Source organism: Suillus plorans (assembly GCF_016647745.1).
Source record: "Suillus plorans strain S12 chromosome Unknown HD556scaffold_7, whole genome shotgun sequence".
NCBI classification, from domain to species: Eukaryota; Fungi; Basidiomycota; class Agaricomycetes; order Boletales; family Suillaceae; genus Suillus; species Suillus plorans.
The window spans coordinates 534,286-558,323 of NW_024537391.1; the positions used below are offsets into that span (position 1 = coordinate 534,286).

The 24,038-nt window shown below is 48.3% G+C and overlaps 9 protein-coding genes across 9 annotated transcripts; 6 read left to right on the top strand and 3 right to left on the bottom strand.

Moving 5' to 3' along the window:
- Positions 1-91: 91 nt before the first annotated feature.
- HD556DRAFT_1338090 (uncharacterized protein) lies at positions 92-1,505 on the top strand. The gene is made up of 5 exons (XM_041301970.1): positions 92-307; positions 361-714; positions 766-859; positions 912-1,116; positions 1,166-1,505. The coding sequence occupies exons 1-5, from the start codon at positions 184-186 to the stop codon at positions 1,265-1,267; spliced, it is 879 nt and encodes a 292-aa protein (XP_041164991.1). The 5' UTR covers positions 92-183; the 3' UTR covers positions 1,268-1,505.
- A 1,241-nt stretch (positions 1,506-2,746) lies between these two features.
- Positions 2,747-3,866, top strand: HD556DRAFT_1338099 (uncharacterized protein). Its single transcript, XM_041301971.1, has 9 exons — positions 2,747-2,931; positions 2,996-3,018; positions 3,066-3,112; positions 3,171-3,180; positions 3,235-3,306; positions 3,369-3,374; positions 3,436-3,521; positions 3,580-3,640; positions 3,697-3,866. The coding sequence occupies exons 1-9, from the start codon at positions 2,827-2,829 to the stop codon at positions 3,701-3,703; spliced, it is 417 nt and encodes a 138-aa protein (XP_041164992.1). The 5' UTR covers positions 2,747-2,826; the 3' UTR covers positions 3,704-3,866.
- A 1,251-nt stretch (positions 3,867-5,117) lies between these two features.
- Positions 5,118-8,219, top strand: HD556DRAFT_1338116 (uncharacterized protein). Its single transcript, XM_041301972.1, has 13 exons — positions 5,118-5,380; positions 5,437-5,466; positions 5,521-5,561; positions 5,620-5,664; positions 5,717-5,820; positions 5,869-6,208; positions 6,255-6,381; positions 6,432-6,902; positions 6,965-7,305; positions 7,359-7,515; positions 7,565-7,674; positions 7,725-7,765; positions 7,813-8,219. The coding sequence occupies exons 1-13, from the start codon at positions 5,321-5,323 to the stop codon at positions 8,157-8,159; spliced, it is 2,214 nt and encodes a 737-aa protein (XP_041164993.1). The 5' UTR covers positions 5,118-5,320; the 3' UTR covers positions 8,160-8,219.
- HD556DRAFT_1338125 (uncharacterized protein) lies at positions 8,220-9,394 on the bottom strand. The gene is made up of 4 exons (XM_041301973.1): positions 9,301-9,394; positions 9,047-9,248; positions 8,615-8,990; positions 8,220-8,565 (listed from the first exon to the last, which is right to left on the bottom strand). Exons 2-4 carry the CDS (start codon positions 9,197-9,199, stop codon positions 8,300-8,302), a joined length of 795 nt encoding a protein of 264 aa, XP_041164994.1. The 5' UTR covers positions 9,200-9,248; positions 9,301-9,394; the 3' UTR covers positions 8,220-8,299.
- A 1,023-nt stretch (positions 9,395-10,417) lies between these two features.
- HD556DRAFT_1338139 (FAD dependent oxidoreductase) lies at positions 10,418-12,330 on the top strand. The gene is made up of 7 exons (XM_041301974.1): positions 10,418-10,804; positions 10,858-10,872; positions 10,929-11,230; positions 11,288-11,650; positions 11,701-11,916; positions 11,965-12,165; positions 12,229-12,330. The coding sequence occupies exons 1-6, from the start codon at positions 10,480-10,482 to the stop codon at positions 12,094-12,096; spliced, it is 1,353 nt and encodes a 450-aa protein (XP_041164995.1). The 5' UTR covers positions 10,418-10,479; the 3' UTR covers positions 12,097-12,165; positions 12,229-12,330.
- HD556DRAFT_885750 (uncharacterized protein) lies at positions 12,328-16,291 on the top strand. Its single transcript, XM_041311938.1, has 11 exons — positions 12,328-12,527; positions 12,583-12,811; positions 12,870-13,036; positions 13,086-13,190; positions 13,238-13,303; positions 13,356-13,906; positions 13,958-14,093; positions 14,146-14,419; positions 14,468-14,587; positions 14,639-16,204; positions 16,256-16,291. The coding sequence occupies exons 2-10, from the start codon at positions 12,631-12,633 to the stop codon at positions 16,168-16,170; spliced, it is 3,132 nt and encodes a 1,043-aa protein (XP_041164996.1). The 5' UTR covers positions 12,328-12,527; positions 12,583-12,630; the 3' UTR covers positions 16,171-16,204; positions 16,256-16,291.
- Positions 16,292-16,361: 70 nt separating this feature from the next.
- HD556DRAFT_1229018 (Endonuclease/exonuclease/phosphatase) lies at positions 16,362-18,084 on the bottom strand (the record flags this gene model as incomplete). Its single annotated transcript, XM_041297262.1, has 8 exons — positions 16,362-16,516; positions 16,568-16,999; positions 17,056-17,138; positions 17,188-17,208; positions 17,267-17,574; positions 17,634-17,740; positions 17,798-17,819; positions 17,872-18,084. 8 exons carry the CDS (start codon positions 18,082-18,084, stop codon positions 16,362-16,364), a joined length of 1,341 nt encoding a protein of 446 aa, XP_041164997.1.
- A 307-nt stretch (positions 18,085-18,391) lies between these two features.
- Positions 18,392-22,593, top strand: HD556DRAFT_1229108 (Metalloenzyme, LuxS/M16 peptidase-like protein; the record flags this gene model as incomplete). The annotated part of the gene is made up of 21 exons (XM_041297268.1): positions 18,392-18,557; positions 18,606-18,644; positions 18,695-18,731; positions 18,783-18,892; positions 18,948-19,054; positions 19,113-19,207; positions 19,259-19,350; positions 19,404-19,720; positions 19,768-19,853; positions 19,910-20,096; positions 20,152-20,324; positions 20,372-20,744; positions 20,794-21,104; positions 21,153-21,376; positions 21,425-21,525; positions 21,576-21,647; positions 21,705-21,845; positions 21,897-21,983; positions 22,034-22,099; positions 22,148-22,234; positions 22,282-22,593. 21 exons carry the CDS (start codon positions 18,392-18,394, stop codon positions 22,591-22,593), a joined length of 3,183 nt encoding a protein of 1,060 aa, XP_041164998.1.
- A 69-nt stretch (positions 22,594-22,662) lies between these two features.
- HD556DRAFT_1229414 (uncharacterized protein) lies at positions 22,663-23,918 on the bottom strand (the record flags this gene model as incomplete). Its single annotated transcript, XM_041297279.1, has 3 exons — positions 22,663-22,863; positions 22,921-23,503; positions 23,560-23,918. The coding sequence occupies 3 exons, from the start codon at positions 23,916-23,918 to the stop codon at positions 22,663-22,665; spliced, it is 1,143 nt and encodes a 380-aa protein (XP_041164999.1).
- Between the last annotated feature and the right edge of the window lie 120 nt (positions 23,919-24,038).

Here is a 24,038-nt window from a genome sequence, read left to right on the forward strand (position 1 = left end):
GAGGATACGAATTACCTCGGCAGCTGGTATTTTATCTTGGTGTGACGATCTGATCATTAGAGTTCTATGCAACCCTTAATAACTACGTACAGTTGACGTACAGATTATGGGAAGCCATTGCCCCTGATAAATAAACCCCGTGACGTGTCGCTTCTTCTTTGCACCGCTTTCAACTTGTCAATAATGGCCACTAACCCATTAGCTGGCCCATCAGCCCTCAAGGATATCGTCCATCCTCAGTTTCACCAGAACAACTTTCCAGAAGAACTATATGTAAAAAATGAACTTGGTCTCAAGCTCGATAAAGGTAACTTTCTTCGGTTTTTAATACCATCTCTTCCACTCACAACTTCTTTCAAGACGATCAAATATGTCGTCTGTCCTTGACCCCAACTGGATGTCCATTAGGACCACTTCACTGTCCTTTACGTCATACAACGCCCTCTTCACAGAACTTTCAGCCCCCAAAGCAGTTACCCACACATCCTCGTGAACGAGAACGTTTAGCTACAGTCTGTAAACATTGGCTACGTGGTTTGTGTAAAAAGGGTGATGCGTGCGAGTTCTTGCACGAGTACAATCTCAGGCGGATGCCAGAGTGTTGGTGGTATGCAAAGTACGGTTATTGCTCAGCAGGAGATGAATGCCTCTATGCTCATCCCAAGGAACGCCGTGTTGAATGTCCTGATTACAAACGCGGGTTCTGCAAACTAGGTGTGTGCCTCTGTCAACTCGTCACGTCGGATCTATTAATATTCCACATAGGACCAACATGCCCTCGCAAGCATGTTCGCCGTGTCGCCTGTCAACTCTACCTAACCGGTTTGTGCCCCCTAGGTCCAGACTGCCCTCGTGGCCAGTGCGTGTAATCCATATTCTTTCTTCTTACTTGACTTCTTTGTTGTTCCCAGTCCAAAACCTGACTTACCGCCACCTAAATCATACGAACCTCCATCACCGCCTTCGAATCGTGACCTTGGCCCGCCGCCACCAGGATATGGTCGGTATGCTGATTTCGATCGAGGAGCCATGGGTCCGCAGGCGACGTCGCACAGTGGAGGACCGAACGGTGGCGGACCACCTCGTAGAAACCTCGATGAAGTGCTGTGTTTCAAGGTTTGTTTCTACGCATTTATTTATAGAGGAAAATACTCATCATGCCCAGTGCGGAGAAAAGGGCCATTATGCCAATCACTGTAGGAATCGTAATGTACCAGGCAATCGCGGTGGTTTAGATCGTGCCAAGAGGTTCGGCATGGAAGATTGATACTAGGCACCCATTGCCTCGTGAATGTACTTTGTGTTGTGCCTTGGAATGAACCTGTCATTTCGACACCTTGAGAGAAACGACACACATGTGCAAGCGTCACCAACTACACGAAGTGGCGACTTCCGTCACTCCAGTCTCCAGGCACCTGCTGATCAGTGCACCTGAAATGATTCCCTTTTTCTAACAAGGTTCAGACTGCCGATGCTAGTAACTCGCCTGGGAGGGGATAAGCATCTTATTTTCATTGAAATGCAGGACTATACATACAAGTACTAGCACCGAGAATAATCTTGGCCAGGCCGGAACAAAATCTATATGCGGGATATGCGTGATATATCATGCCAAAGAGAGTTTCTCTAAGTCTAAACAGGTAGCCGTCTGGCCATGTACCTAATTTATAAAAAGCGTCCTCAACTAAGATTTAAGTTCAAGGTGTCATAAACTATCTACGGCCCGTAGCGCCGAAACTGTCGTGCACTATTGTTTATCTGGTTATCACGGAAACGCTCTGACCACTAAGGATTTCGAATGCTGCATGTGCATGAGGGCTTGACGTCTTGACCGCAATGTTTTGGCGCTACTTATTAATTTGGTGGCTGATGTCATTGTTTGGCTGGCGACAACGGGTACTAACTTACAATTATGTAAAGCAAACAGTCTTGAATTAGAGCGCTATATACTTCTCCACTGTACTCCCACCGTTTGCCCCTCGCCTCCGAGCCCATCAAACTCCAGTAGCACAGTTCGGATGAGTCTCTCTTGTAGCCACGTTAAATGCTGATCCTATCTGGTTTGCTCATCCCGAGCTAACGCTCGGTCCAGCCCAACCTCATAGATTGTGTCATTGACTCTAGAGCCAGACGAAGCTAGACTCTTGTAGCTACATTAAATGCTGATTCTATCTGGTTTGCTCATGCGCCTTCCCAAGCTAACGCTCGGTCCAGCCCAACCATAGATTGTGTCATTGACTCTAGAGCCAGACGAAGCGAGACAGCCACGTTAAATGCTGATCCTATCTGGTTTGCTCATGCACCTTGGTGTCATATGAAATAACCTAAGTGCGCTGTCAGCTCCCACTCTCCGCACAGCTACCGCTTTGGCTGCCACGGTGCTACCTATCCTCCGCGCACATCAAGAGAGACATGGAGGTGACTGAGGATTGGTATTGGTTGCAGATACGAAAGGCATTAGGCAACCTGTCAGGGCGGACTAAAGCCAGGACTGAATGGATGGCGTTAACCGGAAGGTCGTTCTCGTGTATGTCTGAAGAAACTTGTGAGAAGCTGGAGTCTAGGTTGCTGTGAAGAGTGTATGACTCTGGGAATCGCTGGAATCCAGAAACCAGTACAGACAACATGTACTACACAGATCGTGGAATGTTTGTGCGGGAAAATTAACGGGTCAAGCGAGCGGCTGCCCTCCGTGACGATGACATAAGCTTTGTCACTTTCAAATTCCCATAGCGTAGTTAGCCAATGAAAATCGTTAATCGTTAATCCCAAAGGTCCCTCTGAGAGTTTGAGTTGTCCTGACCTTTCTTTTACTGTTTCCATACGATGGGCTGGCAGAAAACCTTTTCGCTTTCACAAAGATCCAAGGGGTGTCATCTTGTCACGGATGAGGTTTACGCCCATATCACACCAGGTATCAAGGACGTGAAGGTACGACTAGTACTATTCACTTGATTCGGTTATTCCAACACTGCTCGGTTCACATCTTGCACAGGTTGGGATGCTCTTCCTCTTCATGTGAGTGTAGCGTAGCCTGTATTTCGGACATTATCAAACACTGTCAGTCAACACACGTCAGCCGCGCTGACAATCAATGAAAATTGTGATCGAGGTCGGTTCTCAGTGAAGTACTAAGTCTGAGTTAGTGCTCATCATGTTCGGTGCTCCAGACGTTCGCAAAGGAGAGACATCATGAAGCAGTAGAAGACGACCATGTTGGCTGAACAATTCAACAGACATGGACATGGCTCTGGATAACATCGTCCCCGAGAGTCTTAACTGGATGCACACGGACGAAGGCCCCGAGTAATTATTTCACGTTCAGCAGTGCTTACTGATAATTAGACTCATGTGCGTGTGGTCTACAGTGACTCGTATGTCGCTTTATTAAATTTCAAAGGTGCTCTTTCACCAACGTAAATCCTGTTCTTTCAGCGTATCTCACACGAAGACATCCTTGATCGGTGCTACTATCTCGATCCCAATTACCGATGGCCGTCTGAACCTCGGCACCTGGCAAGGTTAAGACTCTTGCTTCTGCAGAGCTCACTTAATTATTCACATCCGTTCATGTTCTAGGGATCTACTTGACCGAATTCAGACACGCAGCACATTCTAGGCGGATCGTTGCCACAGTTTTGTAAGCGAATTATATATTCTCGGGGTATTGTTAGCATCGGCTGACTTAAAGATCAGATCATAAATTGTTGGCAACATATATATGGAGCAATTGCACAGTGATTATAAAGACCTATCGCACTATCCTGGTTACATACGTGCTATAGTGCTTTTTTATCCCCTGTGGGTAACTTAAGACTGCCTAGACCGATTGGAATCTATTATGATCTACATAGTCACGCGAGCTGACACCACGACAGTTCTATTGTTCCATTGAACATGAGGTAGGTGCACCTCGCATCATGCGGGAATTTGCGCAGGCATGATTTTGTTCACCATTCGATATTAACGTGAGTAAGCCTTTTGAATACAGCAAAAGATCGTACATCCCGTTGTTCTCGCGATAAATCAACCAAGTGAATCACCCTTCGGCACACATCATGTAACGCCCGCGCGAAGACGGCCAATTACAATCATTTCAGTTATCATTTGTCACCCGGCCCGCCGAGAAGTTCTTCGAAGTGGGAGAGATCCTGTACTTCTTACGGTGGCACTCAGCCAAAAACGCTCTAGGGTGTACCCGCTAGCCACAGGTGTGCCGTTATGCTTCAAGCATTGCATGAGTCAGGAAGAAATGAGTGCCCCAAAACGCATAACCCCTGTCATACATATTGATTATGTAGCAGACCCGACGCAAGATAATATATACGTATTGTTGCCGCTACCCAATTAAAGACTGGATGGTTCATCGCTTCTTTGCTTGCCTTGTGGCACGCGTGTTCTTTCATTCCCTCGTACTGTTTCTTTTCTGCGGTGGACTCGGACTGCCGCAATGCTATTGCCAGTGCATCATTGATACCATCATAATATCTTCTCCAGTGATCTAACCCATCAGCAAGCTCATCACGGTCTACTACATTCCTCATCAAATGTCACCTTGACGATATGATCATTTTTCTTCAGTGCTCACGCTCTCCCACGTCGAGTTACCTTTTGGTTTTTTCTTTACCGAGCTTCAGTATGACACTAGCAATGAAGTACCTCCGTGAGCGCTCCGAGTTGAAAGGAAATAATAGTAGAGGGCAGAGTCAATAATTGAAACCTTCCGTCTGGAATGGACCGAGTTGTGGGAACAGCCGGGGAAAGCCCCGCGGGTGACTTTCAGTAGGTAAATTGTCCCTTTTGGAAAGGCACCGCTTCTTCGACAGTCCTGGCACTATGCTGTGTGCGTGTACTCACCAATGTCGACGGCCTGTACACAGGATCCGGAACACACTTATAACAGCTATCAGCACCTGCAGGCATGAACATTACATTAACCCACTTAATGTTACTATGAGTTAAAATGTATGTTTGCCTGCCATCGTTCAAGTTGGTGACGTACAATCTACAAAGAACGTTTCAGTCTCTTGCTTACCGGTTACACTCTCCTTGTACCTGAGATTATTAAAGGTCCGCGAGGCCGCTCACCCAAATAGTTCATGTATGAATATTTGAATGATGGATGCAAGTGCGAACTCATCGTCGACTATTGCACATTTGAATACTCACTCCCTCCGAGCAGTTGGCTTATATTTCCCAACCACCGAAAAACCAGAACTACTCGCTCCCCACCCGCTACTACACCTTGACACAACCACAAACCCGGGTATCACTACCATTCGAGCACTAGTAATACATTAAGCACCAATATCATCAACTAATGCCAAAGGCAACCCAAGGCGCTAGCGCAGCAAATCGCCCTGCACTTCGTAGGAACCAGGTAAGCACACGCCAATCTTTCCGTACTTAATGTGAAATCTCTACTATCCTTCAAAGGCTTGTCGGCCATGTCGAAAGAGAAAACTCGTGAGTTTATGATCGGCTGCCTTCGCTTGCCAAAGGTTGAACTCAGACCTCTAGAAATGTGATGCTGCCCGTCCCCACTGTGGCACATGTGTCAAGTGCGTACAATAGCTCTCGGTGTTTGGTACCAAGATAGCCTGACATGGCGGACACAAGGCAATGGCAGTCCCTCATAAGTGTGCCTGCACCGCCCGACTACGCGTAAGCTCTCTACGAATACATGCGGCTTGTGATGTTCACATCCAGATCTCAGACACCCTGCAGAACCGCAGTGCGTTTATGATCCAGTAGATGGTCTCGCTTTGGCGCCAGATACAAATCCTCTCGACAAAATTCGGCTTCTGGAAGAAGAAGTTTGTACGTTGCATAGCCTACTCAACTATATGTCGGCTGAATCGCTTCCAGCGAAATTGAAGACTCAACTTCAAGAGCAACGAAACAATGGTCCGTCAGGACAATCTCAGCAACTACTACGCCATCTCGGTCAGTTCCGCTCTGGATCAGCCTCATCTTCCTTGAATCTCGAATCCGGAAGTCCTGCCACTAGTTCTGTTCAAACACCGTCGCTTCCTTACCCAAAAGACCTTATAATTCCAGGTCATATGGACGATTCTGATCCCCGTAACAACAGCAATAGTCCAGAACTTTACGAGGTTCGGCACAAGAGTTCCACTGACACCATTCTTGAAATAATATACTCCGGCTGGAATCCCGATCTCCCTGAGCGCAGTGTTTTGGAGCACTAGTGAGGTTTGATGCTCTGTCTATCGCGTTCACTAAGTTTTCCATAGTATTGATGTGTTTTTCAAGTGCGATCCTTGTGGTCCTCGTATCCTTCATCGCCCATCCTTTCTTGCAGCTGTACGTCTGGATCCTAGGGATCCTTCCTTTCCACACTCGGCCATACTCCATGCAATAGTGAATCTGTCACTAATTTTAATCCTGGATCTCACTGACAGCGGTAATAGTGTGCGTCAGCGTCCAGGTGGTCCTCCCGCAATGTGGCAATTTTGCCCGACGGCACGAGACGTGATGAATTTGCGGAGTTCCACGCAAGTAAAACTCGACAGTATATCGACAAAACCATGGCCACTGGCCAAGATATCTTTCCCGTCGTTCAGGCGTGCATCCTGCTTGCTTGGTATTTCTATCAAGAAGGACGATGGGTTGAAATTTGGATTTTTGCAGGATTCCAGACTCGCGTTGCCATACCCCTGCGGTTAAATTATCCAGGAACATTCTCGACTCACAACAGTGGATTACCGGGTGGGTATCTTGCTCCCCCGAGGGACCTCATAGATCTGGAGTCACGTCGTCGCACCTGGTGGACAACAGTCATCTTTGACCGTATAGTGTCGGTCGGTGGATGGATCCATGCAATTGACGAGAGGGACATGGGAACTGAGCTTCCTCTCCGAGGGGAGGACTTTGACTCAGAGGTAAGCATTAGTTATCGTTTGTTTGAGAGCTTATAACGGCTCCGGATTGACCTCATCCTTAGCAATCAATGCCTAGCAATCCTCAAGACATGCGTACGGAAGACGTCTTTACCACACATTTGCCGAAATACACGGATTCGTTTCTGCTCCTGATCAAGGCCATCATGGTGTTTGGTCGTGTCACAGACTTCAATGTCCGAGGAAACTTGCATGCTCCGACTGCGCCTAGCAAGTTTCAAGACCCTTTCGAATTACCTGGCTTTGCGGATCTCGATCGACTTGTCTACAATGACTTCCTAGCGAACCTCCCAACCATGTTCAAAATGATGAGCGCTAACGATCTGCCTGGTAATCATGGCTCTGTGGACACAGACTTATATATGGTCCATATTATACCGTACGCGTAAGTGCTTTGCCCTGCCTTCCTCTCGTGAATTCTCACATATCAACTTTTAGGGCTACGATTACACTTCATAACCCTTATCTTGACCTAACCGACTTGAATCGCATATCCACGAGTCGATGTATCAATGCAGCAAGAGCCATTCTTTCAGCCTACTTCAAGTTATCCGAGACTTCTTTGGATATATCACGATTGCACCCATTTGTGGTAGTGAGTTTTTGAGTTGTTCCAATCAGAAGTCATTCATTGTCTATCGCAGATCTGTTGGTACCTTGCCGCAGTCGTTCAAGTTCAGGTCTGCAAACACTTCATAGAAGTAGGGGATGAGGCAAGAGAAGACCAGGTATGGGGAGAAATCAACGTCTTGCGGTACGCTCTCGTTTGAAACCTCGTAGAACCTCCATTGATTGGTATGACAGACGAGCAATGATCAACTACGGAGTGAGATCTCCCATAGGTAGTACGTATATTTCTTTTATCAAAGACTTCTCATTCACGATGGTGCAGCTCGCCAAGAGAAGTTATTGCAAGGCATTATGAGAGACATAGTACGATTGACAAGCCAGAAGCAGCCATTGGAGGTGGGGCTACCCTTGTATCCATTCTCTCATACCACATTGTTCGCGACGCCAACATTACCTGAAAATGCTCAGATGGCACCTCTGCCAAATCCCTCCATGTTACACTCAATGGAGTATGATTCCCCGATATTCATACGTGATTTAGGCTCACTAGATTCATACTGCCGCCCCGTTGAAAATTCACCTCCCATCCTCCCCAGCTGGTCCCCCCACGAGCTACAGCAGTCACTCCCTTCCGAGAGCGGAATAGTGCGATGGAATCACCGCATATGAGTTTATATCTCTTCATCTCGAACCATTACTTATACTGTAGACTGCCTTGGACTGTGCGTATATCCACTTATAATGCATTGAATTATTGGTAGCTGGTTCTCATTACGTATCGAAAGAAATGTCTCGTCGGTGCATTAGCATCATACAAATTCGCGGAAGTCTTGTGATTGTCCTCTCCTTCTTTCGGCCTCCAGCATAGCGTCAAACTTGGCTTGCTCTGCTGTTCGATCATCCATTCCAGACGATGGTGGGTCGTTACTCGGCGATGATGTTGGGTATGGCAATCTGTTCCGTTCATGACGTTGTCGGATAGTGTCCCATGAAGACACATAACCAGCAGAACGTGCGTTCGCTGCACGTATCTCTTCCCAGCGATTCTTTGGTTGAGTTACTTGGGGTGAAGGGGCTGCGAGAATGTCAGAGTGACATATAGCAGGACCAATACGGTTACTCGCCATCAGAATGAGGTAAAGACGCCCCCCAATTCTCCTCACTGACCATCTCCGGGCCATGCTCTTGACTAGTCCCGGAAGTAGCAGTGTTGTCCAAATGTGCAGCATCCTTTCGTATTCGTGACAGCGTGAAGCCCAACTGCCCATCGCCGCCAAGTCTGCGGTCAACATTGCGTAACGCTTCTATAAAGCCTGCGGGGTTTTCCAGAGCTTCTGTAAACTGTCTGTGGGCCAAGACTTGTCTGACCCCGCCAAAAACCAACCCGATGGCGGTGGCAGCGCCCGAGCCCCATGCAAGCTTTGCGTGAGACCACCTGGGACGCGCCATGGAGTACCCATAACCGAGGGTGGCGCCTGCAGCCCCGACCCCATATATCGCCTGTTCGTAAGGATGCGCGGTCAAATATGAACATGATACCGGAACAACAGACGAACAGGCCAGTGTCTGTGCCCCCCAGGCAGGAATCTGGTTGCTAGCTCAAAATCATGCTTTGTGATGACGCCTTTCTCTAACTCTGGGTGTAAGAGTTCGACGGCGCGTGACCGCGAGGAGAAAGTGGTTTTGAGCCATTGCTGGGGATATGACATCGTTGATAATAGTACTAGTGTCAAGGTGGTAATTATTATTGGATTAAATCTTTGAAATTAGTTAGTTGTGTAAAATATTTGGAAACAAGAACCTTGTTTACCAAGTCGTTTACCATCGGTTTTCTCAAATGGTCGATATCAGCGCTCTGTACAGTATGTTACTGTGGTCAGTGATGATCCTGCGTGTCTTTCTCCCGAGGATTATTATTTCACATCCCTTCCTGATTTGCCTGCGTCTATCGTCTGAATCATAGAGGCAGCTCTCCAACTCTCTTCAGTCTTTGTTCCAAAGAAGCGTACCCATCCTGAATCGGTCAAATTTCTTCTGTGCTGCCTAGTGTTGCACTTCTGTCGCTTATGCACCGGGTTGGATGTTGCACTTAACGGGGCTTCGTCTGCTCGTTATCTTTCTTTTATCAAACATCTGTTACCCTCTGTCACTATCTCGTCTGTGCGTCATCTCGAGCTACTGTATGGTATGGAGAGGTTGTCATGGCTGCTCTCGTCGACCGTATATTGACCTCCTTGCTGACCAGGCCCTATCCCGAACCACGCACCAGACCATTCCCTGAACCATGAACTAGTCCGACCGGCTCTCGAGTGTATCAAACGGGATCGAGGTCCATGAGGCTGCTACCACTGAGCGGGGCTGCCAAAGGCCTCTGTGACGAAGGTGTGAAAGGCCGATGGACCGGCAGGACATGCATCGCCTGCAAAGAATGGGGCAGGCTAGAGTAACTTACTCTGAGTAATGCCGCCTGAGGCAGCAAGTTTGATCCCCTTTCTTGGTATTGGCGGTCAAATAATCGTGTCTATCTATCTATCTATCTATCTATCTAGTGGTATACTTCGTCTTCATTCATTGGGTTTGCCAGTGCGAGTGCTGAAGTTGGTCTTGATTTTGATTCTTGAAGGTAGTTTCCCCCATTGTCCTAGTTCTTGTGTGGAAAATCAGCAGTTACACTGCGATAATCTACGTACTTAACGGGACCATTGTTCGTACGGCGCTATACCCTGAGTATTGCTTGAACCTCACAGTTTTTGCTTGCCTCAGAACATATGCGATGAACGCCGAACGGCTGAATGATTGTCTCCCAAAAGCGGAGTCAGGGTTGTGGGTGCGTAGTCGCCGGTACCCATTTGTGGTTATAATACTAATTCAACACATTCGAAGTTCCAGCAAGGCCCAGGCTAATGGTCATCTTATCTTATCTTTTTCACGGAAATGAGAGACTGGATGCGGCCCTTTCTCGTTTTCTTCTTAGTTGGCCTAGTCGATAATGCCGCCTGTTAACCCTCAGATACTCGGTAAGTTAGAACATTCTCAGAATGTACTCGAGACACCGCCATCAGGACATCCAACTCCTGCTAAACTCCCATCTCGCAATCCAACCCGCTCCTTCTGGATTGATTCTTCCCCGGACGTCAATCCACTCGCTGGCCAAGGCAGCCAAGATCCTCTGCCTAGCGAGGCAGACATCTGCATCATCGGGGCTGGTTTCACTGGCGTTGGCGTCGCGTACCATCTTATCGAACTCTTGAATAATGCCTCGCTTTCTATCAAACACTCGCTCAGTATCGTGATACTCGAGGCGAGAGATTTCTGTCAGTCTGTCTGCTGATTGTGAGTTTTTTTGTACAGTACTGACGCGTTTCAGGCTCAGGAGCGACCGGTGCGTGGAGCACCGTGTGTTTCTTTAGATCCTCATGCAGAAAAGAATGTTTACAGGAAGGAATGGTGAACATCTTACACCGGCTGCGTTCACTAGGTTTGCTCAACGTCGGGCATCATTTGATACGGTCGAGGCAATTAAGTCATATGAACTGGAGCAACACACCACTTCTCTGCTCGTCAAGATCATAGAGGAGAATGGCTGGGCGAGCGACGTCGACCTCGTAGAAGGTGGACACATAAGTCTCTTGTTCACGGAGAAGGAGGCAAAAAACGCGCACAATGACTTCGATATGGCACGTCAAGCACAGCTCAATCTAGATGGTGTGGAATGGCTCTCGAAGGAGGAACTCGAGAAGGTGTCTGTTCTCGCTAGTCATAATCTTCCTAGTCTGATTCAACCTTTTCATTACCAGGAATATGGCGTCCCTTACCCAGGATTCCGCAGGCCAGGGTATAATGTCTGGCCGCTAAAACTTGTCACAAAGTTGTACCAGCATGCTCAAGCACACGCTAGGCAATACGCCTCCCTCAGCTTGCACACTCGGACGCCGGTGACTGCAGTCACGCATGAAACGACTTCCACTTATACAGTCGTGACGAACCGGGGTAGCATATCGTGCTCCCGTATCGTCCATGCTACAAATGGATATGCCTCTCACCTTCTTCCCTTCCTCACGAGCCCAGATGGAATTATACCCGCTCGAGGACAAGTAATGACCACCCGTGCTTCTGTCGGTACTGATCAAATTAAGATATCGAGCTGGAGTGGAAACAAAGTAAGCCACTCTATCCTAGCACGTCTTTTTGTGACCAATCTCTCTTTTAGGGGTTTGCATACTGGTTCCCCCGACCCGTAACACGCGACACCGAAAAACCGTTGATCATCATCGGTGGTGGCCAGGAAGCTGCGGCACCCAGTCGTGAGCTATATGTGGACGACGACTCTGAAACGCACCCTCTCGTTGGGAAAGCGCTCCGCGAGTTCTTGCCATCTATATTTGAAGGTAAATATGACCCTCATTCGGAGCCTGAGATGGAATGGGTAGGTGCTCTTTCTACGTGGGTGAGGATATCCCTGACGAAGGTTTAGACTGGAATTACGGGCTACACGAAGACGGGGGATCCATTTGTACGTCCAAGTAACTCTTGCAACTACTGTTGGTTGATGTACCCCTCGCCAGGTTGGTGCCGTAGCAGACTTACTCGCAGCGAATCCAGATAGAGACCTGTACAAGAAACAGTACATCGCTGCAGGATATACTGGTCATGGAATGCCGCGCGCATTCGGATGGTAAGTCTTACATTGTGTGGCTGAACTGTCTCAGGCTCAATTCATACATGACATGATTTCTAGTGCCGAAGTTATCGCGCAAATGATTCTAGCTGAGATTTCTGATAAAGAGTGGAAGGAACCCAATTGGCTTCCACAACGTTATCTGACATGGAATAGACGAGTTGAGTAAGGTCTTACGGAGCACGAAGCTGGAGTGGGTCCTTTGATTGTGATTCTAGGTACGGGTTCATCACGTGACTTCTCTGTAGTTAACTTGTGTAAAATATTTGAAAAACAAACTGAGGTGGTTGTTGATGGAAATGTTCTCATATCAAAAATTGATTGAAATAATAGTCGTTGTGCACGTTATCCTCGCGACTGTCGGTCACCTCTTTTATTGAATTACAGATCCGCCAAGCTTAAGCTTGCCTACAGGACTGATGCTCTAATCCCAGCCACTTAGAATCTCTCGCTCTATCAACAATGTCCGGTTCCATTGGCGTCGAATACAGACCTTTAGGTCGTGATCTAAAGTTACCTCCTCTACCACCAGATTCACATGTATCACCACCGCCACCTCCCAAGAATATCGGCCTTGTACTAGATACTCACCTTGATAACAACGGTCCTCAACTACCTCCAATACCAAGCCTGGCATCTCTAGGTAACACATCTTTTTCGCCCTATTTTCGTTCTAGGCACATATTCACACCGGCCACCAGGATTTGACTCGCCCAAATCTCCCGCAATAGCAGTTGGACCAACTGTCTCATCAATGTCTCCTACATCCCCTACCTCCCAAATAGAAAAGACGAAGAAATCTAGTCCTTTGACCGATCTTATCGAGAGCGAAAAGATTTATGTGGAGTACTTGACTGGCATAATACGAGTGCGTTCCTGAATTCATTACAGACTTGTCAAATTCATTGTTTTTGTAGAGGGTAGCCGCAGCATGGTCACGGTCCAATTTGCCACCGCCAGAGCTCGATGTCATGTTTCGCAGCATTGAGAGTGTCTATAAGACAAATCGCACACTCCTCGCGGTATGTAATGCATTTTCACGGGTACAATGTGGCTAACACGTGCATAGAAACTGAAAGAAATCGGCGCCAATCCGTCCTCACCCAAAGCTCTGGGTGACCTCTTGATGCGATGGGTGAGAGTTTAGCACTAGGCAGACTTTCCTGCATTCTGAATGTGCTCCAAAGATTGATGACCTTGACCGACCCTACACGACGTACTGTCAGAAATTCTCTACTGGTTTTGATCAATGGGAGCCTGTCAAGTCAAATATGAAGCTTCCAGGCGTTCTCGAGGCGTTCTCTACGGCTAGCCCTCCCTCAATAGCTGCAATTCAGTCCTCTCAGCTAGCTGACCCATCGCTATGGACCTTGGATGCCCTATTTCTGTTGCCTAAGGGTCGTCTTTTATATTACAGGAAATTATACAACAGACTGCTAAGGAGCACCGTACCGGGCAGGAGCGACCATCGACTATTGACAGGTGCTCTTGAAAAGTTAGACGATCTATTGGAGACTTTGGACGGAAGATGTCAGGTCAAGGTTGGCCACAGTCCTCCCGCTTCCTCCTTCGTACTGCCGCCTGTCACATCTAACGAGAAGGCTGGGCCTATCGCTTCTCCAGCGATGTCTCCAGTAACAGAATTTGATGCAACGCACGACCAGCTACTTTCAGGTCAATTTGGGGGAGGAAATGTCAGCGCAACTACATCCGTTCGTGGAAGCGGTTCGTCAAGCGGGTGAGCATGGACGATGATGTTATGCCGTCCATGATGTTGACATGCAATTAGAGAACAATTTTCCCGGGAGACGGGGATGACATCCATCAGTCGTAACTCCACAGCAGCCATGCCTACATCCATCGCTAACCTGGAGAAACGATTGGCGACAGATATGACACTCGACATATTTACCATGGAGCCCAAGGTTCGTACATTCCCATGATGTGTCGTGGTGATCGCTGATTATTTTACTTTAGCTCGTTCGTCTGCAAATGTCTCCGCCAACGTTGCCTTATGCTAGAGAACTTAAATTGTCGGCCAATGTTGTCGTCCATTTTACTCCTCGTTCGACAGGCGTGAACGTTGTTCACCAGCGCGGCTTTGTCTTTATTCTATCAGATCTATTCTTGATATGTGAGGAGATGTCCTTGGACGACAGGATTGCAGCGGGTGTCGACGGTCCTGATATGCGGCTTTGCTACCCTCCACTTTCTGGAAAAGTCCTGAAGGTGACCGAGGTACCTGATCAAGGTGCGTAACGTGATCATCACACCGAATAAAATCTTAAAATATTGGCAGATAACGTACTTCAGATTTCCATCATGCGTAAAGAGACGCTGATCCTTGAGGCCATTTCAATGCAATCCCGTGACGAGATCATCAAGGAATTCAAAGAGTGTATCGATTTTGCAAGGACCAGTATGTGCATGTACCTCTGATTGCACCATCCCCTACTGACATCTTGAGAAGTGTCTGGAATTGCTTCAGAACCAGTTCCCCCCTTGCCTAAAGGCCCCCCTGTATCACCAGTTGCTGATCTTCCTCTTGCAAATGAGGGATTTCCTTCGCGTGAGCAGGCTAATGACACTCAACAGGGTGTTCCACGAGAGCCGGTTGCCAGTTCTAGTGTGTTGAATGGAAGACCTGAGCTTCCTGAGCTCTCCTCTGCCCCTAACTTCTCGAGGCCTCGCATCACATCACAACAGAATTTCGCCCCTCGCAAAACAAGCTTAGGACAATTTGCTCCAAGGCAAGTCGTGGGGGGGAATGGGAACATTAGTCCTAGCGAAGCTGTTGCTATACCCCAGACGCAAAATTTCCAAGGCGAACAGAGGACGCCGTCATTGCAGGATGCTCCTTCTGGTGTCCCTCACCCTATGCGCAAGCCATCTGCTGGTCAAGGAGCTTCCGCACATTCGCCACCTTCCTCCTTCGGTCTGGGTCAGGTCATGCCGCCAGCTCGGAGTGCAAGCACGACCAGCTCTTCGCATCCCTTCCCCGATCAGGACCCCAGCATGGGAGGCGCATCTCATAGAGTGCACTCTCCTCCTACTGCTCAAGGATACCCACAACAACAACCCTTAAATCATCAATCGTCAGTCAATTCGTCACGTCACACCTCGATGCAGTCTCTTCACCATCAACCGCCTCTCAATCATCAACCGCCTCTCAATCACCAATACCCGTCAATTCATCAACATCTTCGCCCTCCACAAAGCGCACCCCCCCAAGCTCAATCTATGAACTTTTCTCAACAACCCCATCACGCTCAGCCATTTCCTTCTCGGTCTACGGGTCCTGGAGGTCCTCCTCATGGACTTCCTCCCCCTCGACCACCGTCTGAGCCGCAGGCGCCCTCCGGGAGACTCCATAAGTCGGCATCATCGCGGTCTCTCCGCTCTCAGTATGACTATGCCCCAGGTCCGGGTCAAGCACCACCACTTCCTTCCTTACCTGGAGGGCTGCCGATACCATCACGACCTTATGACCAACGTACAGATTCTATTAGTTCTGTGGGCAGCGGCAATAATGCTCCGATAAGACCCATCCTACCATCGCAGCAGATCAGTTCTAGAGCAAACTCGTTCACCGAATCAATATTCCACGATAATAGTCCTCCAACTTCACCGATTGAAGAGCGAAAGCCTCTGGGTCCGGCCAAGCCCACGATAACGGAAATGAAGTGCAGGGTCTTCCACCAGCAACAGCACGCGCAATGGAAGTCGTTGGGCTCTGCGCGACTGACTCTCTATCATCAGCAGCCAACTAATGTCAAGCAACTCGTTGTCGAAGCGGGCTCAAAAGACAAGAAGAACATCCTCATCTCGACGATAGTGCTTACGGATGGCGTGGAACGAGTGGGCAAGACTGGTGTTGCTATTGAACTTAGCGATGCCAAAGGTGCACGGACAGGCATCATCTATATGATCCAACTTCGAAATGAGCAGGCTGCTCAAGAACTGTTTGATAAATTACTTGCAGGGTCGGACAGGTCGAAATAATTTGAGATATCATAAATCGTTCCACTGGACCAGGGTCCGTGTGCCTATTTCCGTGTTTTCTTCATCCCTCCGTTTATCATATCAGGTTTTCTTTTACTTCTTCATCCCATTTACCAATGCTGGTTGGGCTCCATTCCATTTGAAATACCCTAGACAGGTTATGCCACATACCTCCTCGACGTTGTAATCTATCATGATAAAAGGAGTTCTGCACAAAGAGAGATGTGATCACTTCCGCAAACCCCAATCTGAGGAAGACCTGCTTCCATGTCGGTGGTACGATGTGGGTTGAGGTAGCCTGCGACATTGATGCTGTGTTTGGGTGTGTCCACGAAGAAAATGTAGTCTAACAACATCAAATTCAGCAAGCGAAGGGAGACGGGAGAGACGAAGAAACCTAGCGTCGTCTTCCAGTAGTTTGTGTAACTAGTCCACATTGGTTCATGAGCTCCGAGTCTGGTCGGGGGCAAAGAGACTCGATCGCCAAATGTGTACAAATCACCTGGGGTGCCGTTGTCTCTCTGAGTCCTTTGACCTTCATCATATGCGCTCCGAAGCTTGGCACCATTGATGAAGAGTGATGTCAATTCAAGGTCGGACAGCAGTCCGTCTGATGAAGTGGCTACTCTGGAGTTATTAATGACCCTATCTGGATCAGCCTCTGAGCCATCTCCCTCTTCATCGTCTGCCTTCTTGGCAGTTGGTACTATAGTGGGATCGATGGTTATATGAATAACACGAGACGTATGCAAACGCTGAGACTGGGCCTCAGTAAGCGAATCGCCGACGAGCAAGGAGTATGCCGGGTCATCGGGAGTAAAGTTGAAGTCTAGAATCACGAGGAAGTCAACACACAGTAATTCACTTCGAATTTAGCGTGTTTACCGCCGGCGATGATGCAGGGCCAATGGTCAAGTTTCATAGACTGTCGGAAATTAAGGACTTCTCGAATGAGAATGCCGGCCTGCCTGTGAGCCAGCTCAGCGATATGTTCGACTGGCGAATGAACTGAAACACCTTGCCCTTTCGTACGTGAATCTGAAACAATAAACCAATATTAATGTGGGTTCAGTTGAAACATATAAATTGCACCAACGCAGGATGCCAAAACAGATGGGTGGTTGCAATGATGACACCTTGGTGATCGGCCCCGACTTCAGCTAATGCGACCATGAAACCAATATTTTTCGTAATGCGACTCGATCCGATACGTGTAGCAGGATGGGAAGAATCCTCTTGCACTTCTTGCTTGTCGTACTCAATTATAAGTTCGTCCACTCGGCTGTATTTGTTCTGCTTGTAAGCAATAAGGCAGCCATGCTGCTTTCCAGGGCCCGCAGCATAAGCAAAGGAATACCCCGCCTGTTCTAGAGTAGAAGAAAGGTTTTCTAGGCGATCCACTTCCTGTAGGTGGCAGCACTCAGCATGGAAACTTGAACGTCTGAGATGGTTTGACGACTAACCTGCAAGCACATTATATCCGCAGAATGGGACAGAATCTCTGCATGTATCATAGGCTCCCTGTGAGAGGTTTTAAGGGCTTTTGAACTTGTTGGAAATAGGTTCGAGCCTATCCTCGACCATCACTGAGCCTGAACACACACTGGGCGTGAACCAAACCACGCACGAATCAGACATTGAGCAAGAAGCTAAAGTATTGATGCATCATGGTTCCGAAATACAAGATGAAGATCCACAAACATTCCAGGACATGACCTTCATAGTGGACCGAGGTGCACTCTGAGTGCTTGGCAAAGATTTCCATAGCCTTGGAAGAAACATTGGAGGGAGATGAGCTTGATTCTGGGCATTCTGTTGCTGCAATTTCTTTGCTTCGCGCTGTCTACGTCGTTCCTCCGCAAGAGCCAATTGCTCAGGCGTTGGCTTGTAATCAAACACACGCTTCGTCTCCATGAGTGGCCTTGAAGAGCAGGCGCGAGAGAACGCAGGAGACAGCGTCATTTGTAGTCACATGCCAGTGTGTGAGCAGTATAAAATTGGACCCAAGTAAGTGCTGACGTAAAGAGCACTGTTCCGCTCAGAAAAATCTCGAATTGAGTGAATGCAGCGGCGACTGTTAACGGCGTCCCGGCTTTGTACAAGGGCTCTCTCTCGGAGACGCATCGGACTATCAAACCTATCGGTCCAACTGCAAACCGGCGCTAATCGCAATCTCCCCTTCCTTTCCCCCTGCCGCTTCTTCCAATCATCCATCTCATCGATGTCACCTCAGTCTCTAAATGGTTCAGCTGCCCCGCACGATAACTTTGATGCTTATGGCAACTTCGACCTGATCAAACGTGTCAAGCTAGACTATACTGACGTCGTCGTATCAAGATGGCAGAGCCGTGTTACTGGTCTCACTATTGTGCATCTCGATTATGAAGGTATGCATCGTGTCATCTTGTTCGACCTATTCTTAATATTCTGGCTAGCGCCTATCGTCAACGGTTACTTCGTTGTGGGTACCGAAAGTCGGTGTCATTCCATCTTGTGACTAACGCCGGGGCTAACTTCGTGACAGTCTTCGATGACAGCGGCTGCCCGCACACTTTAGAGCAGTAAGTGGAGTGTCCAATGGATTTTCAAATGTAGCTTAATATTTCTGGAAGTCTCGTCTTCATGGGTTCGGAAAAATACCCATACAAAGGCATCATAGATCATTTTGCGAATCGCGGGTTTTCTCATGGAACCAATGCATGGACAGACACCGATCATACTGGTAAGTCTTTTCTGAAGTGCCGTATTCCTTCCATCCATCGATCCTTTTCTCCCAGCGTATACCGCTTCAACTGCTGGAGAGCAGGGCTTCCTCCAACTTTTACCGATATATGTGGATCACATCCTCTATCCCACGATGACCAAGGCAGCCTTCTTGACTGAGGTCGGCAGTTTGTCAAAGCTGTTGTTCGCGGACATACTGACACGCGCGCCGTGATTAGGTTCACCACATTAATGCAAAGGGCGAGAATAGTGGTGTTGTGTACAGTGAAATGCAGGGCCGCGAAAATACGTCGGGCGATCTTATGGGCCTTCGGTCCGTTATTATGCTATACCATTGTTTTTACTGCTCATGTTCACCTTTCAGCTCACAGCGTCTCTTGTACCCCCTTGGGAGTGCCTATCGTAGCGAAACCGGTGGACTCATGTCAGCACTTAGGGCACTCTCTGTCGAGCAAAGTGAATCAATCCCTCTTGGCGTCCATCCTTCACTAACGTCCTTCTGATCTTAGTCAGGGATTATCACGCCACTTACTATGTTCCGCATAATCTGTCCTTGATCGTTACCGGAAAGCTTTCTACCGGAACAAAGTCTTTGTTGGCTGTAGTGCAGGACAAGGTTGAACCTAGTATCATTTCACATGGTCAAAACCATGGCCCCCGCCCGAGCGGTTGGAAACGACCCTTCTTAGAGACCGCTAGTGCCAACCGTTCTCCCATCAAGAAAATCACGAAGGAAACCGTCGAGTTTCCTGAGAAGGACGAGAGCCAGGGCGAACTTTTGATCATTTATACTGGTCCCTCGCCCAACGACTTCGTAGAGCGAAAAGTCTGTGGTCTTACAAACCTTCTGATTTGGAGCTTACAATCTCGCAGGCTTTAGACATTCTTGCTACATACCTTACATCATCGCCTGTTGCCCCTTTGAACAAGGAGTACATCGAAATCGAGTCACCGCTCTGGTGAGTATCTGGTTCATAATTCGGTGCGGTATTAGACTGATGACACTCCTTGTAAGTTCGTACATCTACTTTAGCGAAGACACTCGTGCGACAATGGTTGATCTGCCGATCTATATTGGTTCAGTCCCTGTCGAAGCGTTGGATAACTTCGATGAGAAGCTTGTCGCAAGTTTCAAACAGATTGCCTTGGATGGTATAGATATGACGAGAATGTCTATGGTCATCAACCGGGATGAACGCCAGGTAGGTTGGCACCACCAGGCCGTGACCAAACATTGAAGTTATTGACGCCACCTAGCTTCGCAGCAAATTGGAGTCAGCTAAAGGTGACACCTTTTCAGGCGCCATCATAAGTGACTTCTTGTACGGTGCTGCGGATGGTTCGGACATGCACCCTGCCCTAGATGAAATCAATCATTACAGGACTTTACGGACATGGACTAGCTCACAATGGGTGGATCTCGTGCGCAAGTAAGTCATGATATATGATGACCTCGACATAGCTCAACCACCGTTAGGTACATTATTGACCGCCCTTACGTTGTCGTCATTGGCAAACCTTCTGCAATTCTGGCAGAGAAACTCGAGAAGGATGAAAAGGCTCGCCTTGCTACTCAGCGGGAGACGCTGGGTCCAGATGGTCTTATCAATGCAGAGCGGGTGTTGGAAGCTGCAAAAGCTGAACATGAGAAGCCAATACCGACTGACGTTTTGACGTCGTTCCCTGTTCCGGATGTGAAGAGTATTTCCTGGATACCTGTTCAGTGCGTTCAAGAGCCTGGAAAAGGGCGGTCAAGTGCTGTGCAGAATTCTAGACAGTCTCAGCTTTCCAAGCACATCCAGTCTGATGGGTCGCCACTTTCTATGTTCGTACAATACGACCATGTCAAGGTAAAGGCTTCATAATCTCCCTTTGATCATGACGCTCAAGACTGTCCAGTCCGACTTCGTTGCTGTCCATGCTTTCTTCTCGTTGGCCAAGTTGCCTAATAGGCTACGGCCCTACCTCTCGACTTATCTCTCGGTATTTTTCTCGCTCCCTGTGCAACGCGCTTCAGGAGAGGTACTCAGCCATGAAGAGGTTGTCAACCAGCTCGACGATGGGACAGTCTCGTATGAGGCTGTTCTCGGTATATCTGACCAATTTTCCGAATTAATGCGCGTCAGCTTCAAGGTCGAGACATCCCAATACGAATCAGCCATCGCATGGTTACGTGATCTCGTATACAATTCGATATTTGACAAGGAAAGGTAGGGTCTCGTGGTATTCGTCTAGTTTTTATGTCTCATGCGGTATAGACTGCAGATTTCTGCTGCCAAGCTGGCGCAGTCGCTTCCGGAACTCAAGCGTGATGGAAACAATGTTCTGTCCTCTGTATGGGCCGAGATGCTTTACGATAAGAGCTCGACGTCGCTCGCTGGCGCCATCCTTCCCCAATCAGAATTTGTGCCGAAACTTATCCAGAACCTTCAAGAGGATCCTGATACAGTGGTCGCGGACTTTGAGGAACTGAGGAAATACTGTACGTATCATGAAAGCATGACATGGCATTCATTCACAATATGACCAGTGACGGATCCCACTGGAGTACGGATATCAGTCACGGGTAACGTTTTGGACATACCCAAGCCAAGGAGCGTCTGGTCTAAACACTTTGGGGACCTTCTACCGGTACGTGTTTCTTTGTCTAGCATCGGCGGCATCATTTCATGATCACGCAGGAATCCAAACTTGCTCCGTTGAAGCTTGCGAGCCACACGCTTAGTGAATTGGGTAGAAATCCTGCAACGAAGGTGCAAAGAGGTTTTATTTTACGGCTCTGCAGCATTCTTACCGGTTACTGTTCTTAGGCTACCGTGGTCAGCTTGCCAACGATCGAAAGCTCGTTCGTCAACCACACTACGAAAGCAATACGAGGCTTCGATCATCCTGAATTCCCCGCTCTCCGGGTAGCTCTCGAGGTTCTCAATGCCACAGAAAGCTTCCTCTGGGTAGGTGAACACATTGTGAGCGGAACCGAATCTTACTTATTACATGTGTAGCGTTCTATCCGAGGCTCAGGTCTTGCGTATGGCGCCTACATAACTGTAGATAGAGAAGCTGGCTTGCTCACATTCTCCCTCTACCGGGTATGCGGCTCTTGGGCGAACGGTGAACTTTTTTGCTGATGCTCTTACAGAGTTCCAACAGTCTGGAAGCATTCAAACAAGCAAAAGAGGTCGTTAGCGGACTAGTTGATGGAACTGTATGTTTTATGTTTTCCTGATCATAGTATTTACTGATCCAAAGCAAGGTGGCACTGGAGGAAACCGCTCTTGATGCAGCCAAAAGCAGCATTGTCTATGGCGTCACCAAGAATGTCGCAACGGCTGGCCGAGCTGTACGTGTGTTTATTCGAGCTTTGAATCATGCTAACAGTGGTCATAGGCTATTAACTCCTTTACTAACCAAGCTCTTAGAGGAGTTCCCCAAGACCACAGCCTGCAGATGTTAGAGAAGTACCAGGAAGTGACGAAGGCTGATGTACTTGCTGCCCTGGAGAAGCATATTTTGCCTGTGTTCGACTCGAAGCGATCTATGGTAACAGTGGTCACCGCACCTTCCAAGGCAGACGAGATTGCGGCCGGATTGACTGGTTATGGCTTCGAAGTTGAGAAACGGACGTTGGAGGTCGAAGCCGATGAGGATGGGAGTGGAAGTGAGAGCGATGGTGATAGTGAGAGCGACTCAGGACGATGAACGATAATTATACGATGAACCTACACAACATCCCTACTTACTCCCGTTCTTTGGCCAATGATATCATTACTACTCTAGGACAGTCATCTGGGACTTCGAATCTGAGAGAGCGGTTTGAAGTTGGGGTCCAGTGCTGCCCAGTACTTCAATCATTTTCTGCTGCGCCTCGCCGGGCTTCATCTCTACTCCTCGCAGAAAGTCGTTGTCAACCAAAAATCGAACCGCTTGAGACAGGTTTGATACGGTGATGCGAATTTCAGGAAGAAGCAACTAGATGAAATATATCAACTCGCAGCTCAACAGATAATGGACACAAGCACTACGTACACTCCTAAGCAAGGTAGGTCGTGACGCGAATGGATTTCGCGGCGGGGGCTTGGGTTGAGGTTGAGGTGGCCTTTTTATGGGTTTGGGTGGCGCCTGTGATTGCAGTTCTTGCTTGAGCTGTGGCGTTGAGACCAAGACTGCCTCTGCAGCTGGAGGACGCTTAGAAGACACAACTTCGGGAGCACCATCATCCGAACTAGAGTCTAGATCAGATCTATCCTGTTGTTCCGTAGGAATTGATGAGGAAAGAGGTGCTGCTTGAGGTTTCATCGGTGATGATGTATCTGGAGTCCTCGAGACAATGAAACTAGTGTGACTGCCACGACCCATTCCTCTACCCCTCCCTCGACCCCTTGGTTGCTGACCCCGAAATGACGAATCATCCCTTCTCCGCTTCCTTCTCGCTTGTAAGCCAATGTCTTCAGGTGTCAGCTGGCCTCTCGCGATGGCTTCCTCAAGCTTCCTCTTCTTGTCTTCCACCTTCTGTGTAGTAGGAAACCGGTTCTTGCGCTCTGCTATCCAACCATTGATCGCCTCTTGGGAGTCGAGGATTAAAGATGTTCCCTGAATCGCAATAGGTTTGCTAAGCTAGGAATTAATTCAAAGTCACCAGGTGGACGGAATTCAAGTGAAACCTACCCTTTTAGACTTGGGTCGGTATCCCATTCGTCTTTTTTCTGCCATCCAGGGGGAAAGATAAAGTGGCGGTCCATCATATGTATCTCGACTGATTTCTTAGAACCAGTAAAGACACAACCTTGACGAGTACAACGACAGTTTCCATGCTGGTACCAACTAGCATACGCTTGGCCACTGGTGGAGTCTGGCCTTCTATCGTTAGTCCGCGCAGGGACATTATTGCTAGCTTCACGGGATACATTTCGCGGAGCACTTCCACTGGTGTGTTGAAGCATGTAAGTCGACGATAGGGTATATCCTTGCGCATTTATCGGAGGCTGCATGGCCTGCATATATGCTTGATAATAATGAGGAGACATTCCATGCTGAGCATACGGGTTAGCTAATGCCGCTGTTATGGCGTTTCCGGCCATCGCAGCCTGGGAGGATGCGTATGCATACGCAGAATGATTAGCATCCTCGTGCTGGTGTGCATTCTG